At 43.2% G+C, this 11,149-nt stretch overlaps 1 protein-coding gene across 4 annotated transcripts in view; it reads left to right on the forward strand.

Annotated features, from left to right (window-relative positions):
- Nucleotides 1–11,149, forward strand: part of PPP3CC (protein phosphatase 3, catalytic subunit, gamma isozyme) — an 85,416-nt gene that overhangs the window by 65,745 nt on the left and 8,522 nt on the right. For all 4 annotated transcript variants that reach the window (XM_015414213.1, XM_015414215.1, XM_015414214.1 and 1 more), the window contains one exon: nucleotides 4,053–4,150. In XM_015414213.1, the coding sequence (XP_015269699.1) occupies nucleotides 4,053–4,150 (98 nt within the window). The remainder of the gene's footprint in view (nucleotides 1–4,052; nucleotides 4,151–11,149) is intronic.

Genomic DNA, 11,149 nt, shown 5'->3' on the forward strand with positions numbered 1-11,149 from the left:
GTTCATACCCCAGCAGCATGTTTTTAAAGTTAGCTGTTTTGCTCCAGTGTGGATTACCTTACAATTGCTACATTGTTGACCACTAAATTTAGAGAGCCTCCTGGAGCTGTTCACAATCTGTCTTGTTCTTTACTATTCTGAATAATTTGGTGTCTTCTGCAAACTCAGCCACTATACTGCTGACCTCCAATTCCAGATCACTTATGAACTGGTGATATACCGTTGGTCCCAATACTGATTCTTATGGGATCCCATTGTTTACTTCTTTCCATTGCGAGGACTGTCTTTATTCCTACTCTCTGCTTTCCGGTTTAGCCAGTTTTTAATCCACAAGGACCTGCCCATTTATCCCATGTCTGTTAAGTTTATTCAGGAGTCTTTGGTTAGGGACATCATCAAAAACTGTTTGGAATTCCATGTATGGAAGTCCATTTATATAATGTCTTACTGCATTGCCCTTATCTACATGTACGTTAAGCTTCTCAAAACAACTTCCAAAGGCTGGTGAGGCAGGACTTCCCTTTGTAGAAGCCAGCTTCGTTCCTCTAGATGCTTATTCTGCCTTTATCAGTTTCTGCTAATTTACCTGGAACAGGCATTAGGCTATCTGACCTATAATTTCCTGGATCCGCTTTGGGCCCTTTTTTTAGAAACTGGTTTAAAGTTGCTGCTTGTCATGGCCTTTGGTACAGAGGCTGATTTAGTGACACTGGTGAATATTTAATGGATAGGTTATAGGATCCACTTGTTGGGTGTTGGTCTTCTCAGTAAGGTACTTGGTGTCCCAGTGAAGCCCTAAATCTGCAGTTCTCTGATGATGATAGTGCAGTCCTCTCTCCAGTGTAGTGCACTGTTGTTGGGAGGTGCCTCAGATCCATATTCCTTGGCTTCTCTCTATCTTTCTCTCTTGTGTTTGGGCCAGGGTGGCCTTAAGTAAACTATTTTCTGTTGGTATTGACCTCCTGTTGGCACTGTAGGAATAACCTGGCCTTCCTTATAGTATTGTTATGAAGACTACTGAGATGATGGTTTGGATCCCACATAGAATTTCCATAGACACAGGGAGGAGTGGTGGTTTTACTGAGTCCCCTCTCCTTTGACAGCCTAGATACCCCCAAAATGTTGTTCCTGAGGGATGGGAACCCCCAGAAATAGCTTGAAGGTGAGAACCGGATTTCTAAGATACAAAGAAGAAATTTATGCCCACAGAAATTTTGGAGAGTTCCAAGCTCCTGTATGTGGGGCATCTTGAACATTTGAAAAGAATTATATAAATGCAAAGTGTTAAGATTTCTGCTGTAAATAACCCTTAAGATAATCATGGTGCATAAATATTAGCTAGAGGTCTTTAAAACATCCTTTGTGCAGGTGTTCTCAGCAGACCTGATGCTTAAAAGCCATCCCACCCTCTACATGACAACAATCCAAGTTTCAACTAGTACATGCTTGATAAGGAGCTACAGAAAACCCAGCTCTATTATGAGAGTGCCTTATGGTTCATTGGTCTGCAAACACAACTGCTGCAGGCATATCTTTTTTTTTTTTAAGCAGTTCACCCAAACTTGATCCATTCCAATCCAGTTTCCAAAGACAGTGTTGGTCGCTGTCACAGATGACCTCCAGAGACACCTGGATCAGGGCGACTTGGCATTGCTGTTGCTCTTAGATCTAACCGGCATTTGACGCGGTCGATGACGATCACCGCCCTGCCGACATAGGAGTATAAGGGACTGCCTTACAATGGTTTTCCTCCTTTCTCTATGGTTGGGGACAGAGGGTGGCACTTGGTGAGACGGTCTCCCCGTGATACCCACTGGAATGTGGAGTGCTGCAGGGGGCGATCCTTTCACCAGTGTTCTTTAACATCTACATACGCCCCCTTGCCTAGTTGGTCCGGGGGGTTGGGCTGGGTTGCCACCAGTATGCTGATGACACCCAGCTCTATTTTTTGCTGGACAACTGCCCGGACTCTGCCCCAGAGGATCTGGATAGGGCGTTGGAGGCTGTGGCTGGGTGATTACAGCAGAGTTGGTTGAAGATCAGTCCAGTGAAGATGGAGGTCCTATACCTGAGCTGAGGGGGAGTTGAGTCGGGAATCAGGCTCCCTGCCTTGGACAGGACACCACTTGTGCCGGCCCCAAAGGTGAGGAGCCTACCTAGGGGTGATCCTGGATGCCTCACTTTCTATGGAGGCCCAGGTCACCACAGTTGCCAGGTCTGCCTTTTGTCATCTTTGGCAGATCAGGCAGCTGGTTCGCTGTCTCTCCCCCCAGGACTTGGCTACAGTGACCCATGCAACGGTCACTTGCAGGCTTGTTTACTGTAACTCGCTGTACACGGGCTTGAAGCTGATCCAGAAACTTCAGCTAGTACCAAATGCGACAGTGCACGTGCTGACTGTGATGTCTGTGAAGGCGCACACTCAGCTGGTGCTACGCCAATTGCACTGGCTACCGATCAAGTACCAGATCCGTTTCAAGGTGTTGGTATTGACCTTTAAAGCCCTTTGCAGCCTGGACCAACATATCTGAGGGACCACCTCTCCCCGTATGTGCCCTAGAGAGCTTTACACTTGGCAGACCAGCATTTGCTGGTTGTCCCCGGCCCAAAGGACATCTGCTTAGCCTTGACCAGGGCCAGGGCTAAGAAGATTCCCATATTTGGGGAGTTATGGCCTAGCTGCTTCAGTCACTTGAGATTATTACACCTTTCTAGTTATAGTGCTACCTGTCTTAAATTATTGTGGCTTTTTGTTTTAATTGTTTTAACTATTTAATTACTATAATTGTTTTAATGACTTTGTAAAACTGCTGTTGTTATCCACCCAGAGCCCAATCACGGGGAGGGTGGAATATATATAATACAGAAGTTGAACAGGTCAAAACTTTCAAATATTTAGGGGTAACATTTCAGCATAACCTAAATTGGACAACACAGAAAACCAGATCAATTTTCCAGGTGAATCTATCTCCCAACTTAAACATTTTTTCTTCATTAATGGAAACCAATACATCACTTCAGCAATAAAAATTTACAAAACTAAAGTGCTTCCTCAGGTACTCTTTGGTTGTTCGGTATGGATAAGGACACTTAATAACGAGTTTGAGCGCATTCAAGAGAAATGTTTTCGCCAATTCTTAGGTGTCCCTAGATGTGTGTCACACTCGCCATATGTCTAGAATTGGGCCAACATCTCATTCAATCAAAAGTCTGGGTATTAACCTTTAAATACTGGCTCAAAATTCATTTTAGAGCCTCTCCAAACTATCTAATTTCATGCTTAAAAATGATATACACTGTCCCACCTGGTTTCTAAAAATAGAAGAAAAAAAATCAAATAGGCTTTTCGACCAATTATTTTTTTCCAAATGGACGAATCCTTGATTTTTCGATCTATCAGACAAAGACTGTTTGACTTAGAATTGCAAAACTTTTGCCCTGTACACCTGCATATTTATTCACAAGCTCATCTTAACCTCTCAATCCAACATGGCGAAATGGCCCATTATTTACACAACCTCAGCCTGCCCTCCCATCGTAGAGCCTTTATGCTGGCTCGGCTGAACGTCTTTCCCTCAAATATATTGTGGGGTCGATTTAACAACACCCCCCTCAAGAAAGACTCTGCAAATGTTCCAGTATGGTCCCAGATTCAATTTCCCATTATTCTGGACTGCAACTGGACATATCCTCATATATGAAAGTTTTACCCCTTCGACCATGCTTATTTTCTAATAAATCTAGAACTGTTCAACATTTTCTAAATGGTGCTAATACTGAGACCACAATTATGGCTACAAAATTCTTAGCAGAATCAGTTGCACTTAGATGCAGTTTTTTTACATAATATATACAACTTATTGTCTAAATTTATGTGCTGGAACTTAATGGATCATTACTATATTACTATGCTATTAAAGGTGTCTGAATCTGAATCTAAAATAAATAAACTTTGGAATGTACACGCTAGGAAATGTTATGTGGGGAGATACCCTAAAATGATTTATGTGTTTGTACACTGGGACTAACTGATTCGTTTCTCCCTTTTTCAGAGAGGAAAGCGAGAGCGTGCTGACTCTCAAAGGCCTGACACCTACAGGGACTCTTCCCCTAGGAGTCCTCTCAGGGGGGAAGCAGACTCTACAGACTGGTGAGTACAGAAGAGCCATGCGTTTGCCTCCAACATTCTTGTGTCAGATAGAAAAACAAAGAGTGTAATCAGGGGCACCTCTGACGTGCCTTAAGGGATCTCAGAGGGTTGGGTGTGTGTGGACAAGACTGAAATCTCCATGCCACATTTCCCTTCCCTTTACAGTGTCTAGGTATGCCACAAAAAGGCTTCACTTCAGATATCCATATAATGTCATGGGCAGCATCCCTTGGCTTCATCTCTGATGCCTTTAAGGGGGACTTTGAACTGAAGGATGGAGAATACAAAGTTGAGGTTTCTTGACAGAAACTTGGCAGGGGGACTTGAGAGAGGATCTTGTTCAAGGCATTTGGAGAATGTCATCCTAGCTGATGATTTTGCCAGGGAGGCAGAATTGTCACATGTGGAATACTGTCTGGTCTTTGTACCAACTCTTCAGATTTTATTTCTTTTTAACATGTTGCCCTTTTTACTTCGGCTGCCATTTAATGGCACACATGAATGCTATCAGTCTGCTTTTATGTTCTCTCCTATACTAAATTCATCTGTTCTCACTGCTAACATTGAAATTCTCAGTATGTGGAAACAGCTGAGATGTTTGAAATTCTCTTTCTGAATAGATATTTAATATTAATATTTGCACTGAGCCTTCAACTTGAACTGTTTATCCTTCTGAAAGTTTCTCAGTCAAGTTACCCTAAGACACTGTTGAGGGTGTAACATACCCAGGCTGCTCTTGCATGTTATTTCATTTCATTGTTGGATCTTGCAGCTCAGAAACGAATATTTCTGCATTCCTGTACCCCATTCCCATGCAACCATTTCCTTCTAAAATCACAAAGTCATTCACTGAATGTACAGAGTTGCCGTCATAAGGCCTTAAAATTCCATACCAATTGTTGAATTATGAAGCAGTTTCTAGCTGCAGAGCATTCTTTCGTAGTCTTTAGGTTTGGGATGTAGGTTACCTTATACCTAATAGAAGAAGCAGAAGAAATTGGCTGAGCCTAGATGAATGCAAGTGGGGATATTAGAATATCTGCCCTGCATGCAGAAGATCCCAGGTTTTCCAGTTGAAATGATTAGGTAGTAGGTTATGTGAAAAACCTCCATCTGAGAGACTGAACAACTGCTGCCAGTCAGTGGAGACAAAACTGACCTCAACAGACTAGTGATCTGAGTCAGTATAAGGCAGCTTTGTGTGTTCAATATGGGCAACAAAATAAACTTGCCGTTTAAAAGTGCCAAAAAGGACGTCTAAAATGGAGAACAGGGAATCTGGACAGCAGTGAGGAACATTGAAATACTTCTGTCCAAATCAGTTCCTCTAAATACCAGAGCTTAAGTTTGCAGCTGGTCTTGAACACTAGCTTGAGGGACACGAGACAAAGTATTCAAGCTGTGTACCCCCCACCCATCTCTGGTCAAAGGAGGACACTTCAAGGAAACAAACTATGGCAGCCAAGGAATGCTCTTAACACTGAGGAGCATGAGCAGGTCAAGTGATACTTGATCCCTAGAAGTCAGGCTTGCCTTACTGGTATGAGTAACCAGGGATTTTGCTCTTGCTTGTTGATGGGGTCACTTTCTCTTAATATCACCTTGCCTTAAACTCAAAGGAACTCAGAGGATTATACAAAAGCTTATGTGTCTTGATACATGTCTTTGTAGAAAAATGTGTAATGCCGTGAATCATCATGCTGTACAGTGTGGAATCTGCCTTTCCATGTGAATATCAGCAGTATTAATCATTCAAAAAGCTGCCAGTCTGGATGCACATTTAGGGCCTCTTCACACATTCTGTTTTCTGTGCACTTCCCTGAAGAAGAAAGCAAGAAATAGAACAATGTGGCAAAACTGTGCTAAAGCTGAAAGGCATTTGCTTCCTCAAATTCTCTGGGGATCCTGAAACCAAATATTTACTGGATATTTGATAATGATATTTAACATCTTGCAATGCTTTTTTCAAGTATTAATGTTTAGTTGCATTCCTTAGCTGATATTCAGTGGTATATACATAATTTCTACTTTACCTTTCGACTCAAAATGATCCCCAGAAACAGTGTAAAACATTACAGTTAAATGGCCGACACTATCAAACCCACTCGATGAAACTCATAACTAAAACCATCTACATATTTCCTCCGTCTTTTAGAGAAGGTTGTTCCCTCTCAGTTCCTTTTAGTATTGACCTCTTGACTTCTGAGTTTTTAAATTTCTCTTCCATACACCCTGTTTTGTGCAAGGAAGTGATGCAGTGTGGGGGAAATGGTCATAAGTGATATATCTCTAAAAAGGATTGGACAAATACTGTTAATCTGTTGAGGATTGCACTGATCAACCTTGCCGTGAACGTAGGCCAGCTTCCTGGGGAATTGGGACTGGCTGGAGGTCAGGAAATGAGTTACAGTAACATGTGTCTCTAGAGGGAAACCCTGTAATCTAGTGTTTTAATCCTTTTCTGCTGCCAGCCTTTCAGCCTGGCATTGAATCAGCCTGATTTCCTTTCTCATCAGTATTGGATGACATCCTGGCATACCACAAAGAGGTTTGCTCTGGCACTTGAAATCCCTGATTAAATTTCTCCTGTGTGTGTGTGTGAAGACAGTATTGTAGCAGAATCTTGCGTGGTCCAAGGTGGTGGCATTTTTCTAAGATCAAGCGCTTGCTTTTGCCAACAAGAGCAGACTTCATTTTACAGTGGGTTGATTTTTTTTTTCTCTAATAGGAAATCAGCAGATGAAGATGTAGGTGTTAAGAGCTGCCTTTGCACCTGCTTTCTTGAGCTTTGCAGTAGATCTGGCTTAGAGAACCATATGCTTAAGAGACTGAATACTTGTCTAGCAACTTGGGATACTGTATTAAAATGATAGTTGTGTGGGGGTTCTGTCTTTCTAGCAACTCCCAAATAACCGCTTCCCCTGAAGCTTCGTTAACCTGCAACTAAGAATGTGAGCTTTACTGTAACTTTATATGATCTCTTTGAGCTAGGGGTCTACCAGAACCAAAAATATAAAAAAATAAACGCTTCCCAAGTGTATTTGGGTTTTCTTGGGAAAACCAGGGGGAAAATACCAGATATATTTGGGAATTACTGGTAGATCGGAAAACAGAGGAGAGGCAGGAGCAGATTGCCCCGCCTCTCAGAGCTGTTTGTCAGGCTTCTACTGCATCCCCTTTAAAGTTTAAAGGGACTAAAGAAGACAGACCGAAGATCAGGATCAGCTGTGCCGAGGGGAGCAGACTGTTCCCGCCGGCTCAGCCTGGGGCTGGCTTCTCGTGCAGCCCAGTGTAGGAGAAGCCCTCCCAACCAGGATCTGTGTGCTTCAGGGAGCGATCTCCCTGAGGCACACAGATCCTGGGTCTGGCTCCTTCTGTGGTGCAGTTTAAAATGTGGTGCAGGAGAAGCCAAGTCATCCCCAGGATTGGGCTGGCTTTTTTTTTTTTAATACAATATTTTTTTTCCTTGGGTCTGTTGGACCAAAAAGATTCGGGATTTCCAAAAAAGCCTGGATCCGAATAACGTACCGGTTATACCAAAAGGCCGAAAAAATGTTTGTGCCCAATAGATCCCTGAACCAAAATACCGATTTTTTCCCCGGGCCCTATAGACCCCTGCTTCGAGCTTTAATGAAGCAAAAAAACAGCTAGACCACCCTGTTTCGTTGACTTTCTCATGTTTCATCCTTACTCATACAGACAGGCTATATCTTCTCCATGAATTTAGCCTTCCTTGTCCTCCAGCTATTCCTTAACTCCACAGCTCCCCTATTTTTGTCCTCATTTCCTGGATTCTGTGGCCGTGTATATCTTCCCAAGCATCAGTCTTCCTTGTTCCTATGTCCCACTTGCCGTTTCACTGCCCCCCTTCATTCATATCACTCTTTTGTGTTTGTAACAGCTTCTTAGCTAATATAATCTGAATAATCTGCTGCTGAACTAATAATGTCTAAATCCTACTGTTCCTAGAATAGCTGCAATTTCTGTGCACTTCTGTTATGCAGAGGCACTGCCTCTCATGGAGCCTCATAGCATGAGGTAGATCAAGAATGTTCCAGAGTTGCAGATGGGGGAACCAAGGTGGTGGGCTGTCTCCTTGGCCCAAAGCTGTACAGAGGAGTTCATGGATGAGTGAGAATTTAAGTTTCCAGGTCCACAATACCGAGGAATTCTGCATACTAAAAGCTATCTCCCTTTCGTGTAGTCTTGGGTTGCAGACATAGGGATTTGACTGGCTTCTTTCACCTTTAAAAACATGGTCCACCGAACAATAAGCTGCTGTTGTACTCCAACTGCACCAGAATCACAGCAAGTAGAATACCAAGCCTCTGAGTTATACCCTAGCAAACTGAATAGTCTCTCACTAAAGTTGTTTTGGTCAGGTATAGGAACTGTGTACTTAACTCCACCAGCGATCACAGTATTGAAATGGAGCTCAAACAGAAAATGTTTGTAACACCAGATATGCAATTTAGGCATGACCTCAATTATTGAAGGATCCAGACCTCCAGTTTGTGTTTTTCCTGAAATACGGCAGGTATAGATCCGGTAAAATATGATGCTGAACTAATAACATGGTTACCCAAGAAAGGATCCTAGTTTCTCAGACTGAAACTATTTCTAGTCTGCGTTGCTGTACTTATGCAAACTGATTCACAGCTGGATCCTGCTAGATAGGCGGAATTGTTTACTTTGAATTCTTCTGATTACATTCAGTGGAGATACAGCTGCAGCTCTGATTTTTCAGAACTAAGTACATAATTGTCTCTTCACTTGTAACTTCATGGTTACAAACTCTGGAGGGCTAGTTGTTGCAGCAAAAACAGAAAGGAGTCTTAAAGACTAGCAGATTTATTAAAGCAAATGTTTTCATGGGCTTGAGCCCTCTTTGTCAGCAGAAATAATAACTAGCAGGATAAAAGACTATGAAATCCAAGAGGTATTGTTGTTGTTCAGCCGCACAGTCGAGTCCGACTCTTCGCGACCTCATGGACCACATCACGCCAGGCCCTCATGTCTTCTGTTGTGCTCCGGAGTTTGCGCAATTTCACATTTGTTGCATAGATAACACTGTCTAACCATCTCATCCTTTGCCATTCCCTTCTTCTTTGACCTTCAATCTTTCCCAGCATCAGGGTCTTCTCCAGTGAGTGCTCCCTTCTCATTGGGTGGCCAAAGTATTTGAACTTCAGCTTCAGTATCTGGCCTTCCAGGGAACAGTCAGGATTGATTTCTTTTAGGATTGACTGATTTGATCTCCTTGCAGTCCAAGGGACTCTCAAAAGTCTTCTCCAGCACCATAATTCGAAAGCATCTATTCTTTGGTGCTCAGTCTTCCTTATGGTCCAACTCTTGCAGCCATACAGTACTACTGGGAATACCATTGCTTTGACCATACATTTGACTTTTGTTGGCAGGGTAATGTCATTACATTTTACTATGCTGTCTAGGTTTGCCATAGCTTTTCTCCCATGGAGCAGGCATCTTTTAATTTCATGGCTGCAGTCACCATCCGCAGTGATCTTGGATCTCAGGAATGTAAATTATTTCACTACTTCCATGACTTCCCCTTCTATTTGCCAAGGAGTGATGGGACCAGATGCCATGATCTTAGTTTTTTTGATGTTGAGTTTCAAGCCAACTTTTGCACTCTCTTTCATTTTCAGCAAGAGGCTCTTTAGGTCCTCTTCACTTTCTGCCATTAGAGTGGTATCGTCTGTATATCTGAGGTTGTTGATGTTTTTCCCAGAAATGTTAGTTCTGACTTGTGATTCATCCAGGCTGGCATTTTGCATGATGTACTCTGCATATAAATTAAATAAGCAGGGTGACAATATACAACCTTGTCATTTTTGAGATTGTATCCTATTACTGCCTTTCTTACTCTATTGTTGACTATAAAGGCCACACCATTTTTTCTACAGGATTCTTGGCCACAGTAGTAGATATAATGGTCTTCTGAGTTAAATTTGCCCATTCCTGTCCACTTTGTTCACTGATTCCCAAGATGTCGATGTTCAGTCTTGCCATCTCATTTTTGACCACATCCAACTTACCTTGATTCATGGATCTTACATTCCAGGTTCCTATGCAGTATTGTTCTTTGCAGCATCAGACTTTCCTTTCACCATCAGACACATCCACAGCCGAGCGTCCTTTCAGCTTTGGCCCAGCTGCTTCACTCTTTCTGGGGTTACTTGTACTTGCCCTCTGCTCTTCCCCAGTAGCATATTGGACACCTTCTGACCTGAGGGGCTCATCTTCTGGTGTCATATCTTTGAGCCTTTTGATCTTTGACGTGCTCTCTGTGCTTCACACCCATGGGATCTAGTGCGCACGCGCTGGATCGATCAGTGATGTAGTAAGCTCTTTTAACGGATTTCCGCGCCCAGTCTCTCGGGCATGCGCAGGAACCCCACTGCGCATGCCCAGAGGGATGGGCGCGGACATCCCGCCAGTTCCTTTCTTACCGCCGCGTTGAGTAGACCTATTTTTCGTCGGTCAGATCGGTTTGCTTTTGGCTTTCACCTCACAGCTCTTAGGAATTATTTCCTTATTTTAATTTTCCTCTCTTTTCTCTTTTTATTTGTTTGTTCTTCAAAAAAACTTTTTAAAAAAGAAAAAGATTTATTTTCTGCTGAGGGGGAGACTACCGATTACCTCAGGCCTTCGGGCTATCCCCCCCCCCCCCAACCGTCCCCACCTGTGCATTTTTAGTCTCGGAGAGTCTCACCGGCCAGAGTCCTATCGTCACTGTGCTCGTTTTTCTAATCAAATGTGGAAAAATCGAGCTGCGTACCTTAAAGTAGCGCTGCTTGAATCGGCCCTTACTCCTACCTCAGCGATGGAGGAGAGACCATCAACATTGACAGCTCCGGCATCGAGACCTGCCTCCGATGCCGACCGCCTGACACCGAAGCTCCCGGCATCGACGGCGCAATCTTCCGCCTCCATGCCAATCAAAAAGAAGGCCAAGGCAAGTAAGGATCACAAGTCCAC

The sequence above is a fragment of the Gekko japonicus genome, unplaced genomic scaffold, assembly GCF_001447785.1.
Source record: "Gekko japonicus isolate JY-2015 unplaced genomic scaffold, Gekko_japonicus_V1.1 scaffold9, whole genome shotgun sequence".
NCBI classification, from domain to species: Eukaryota; Metazoa; Chordata; class Lepidosauria; order Squamata; family Gekkonidae; genus Gekko; species Gekko japonicus.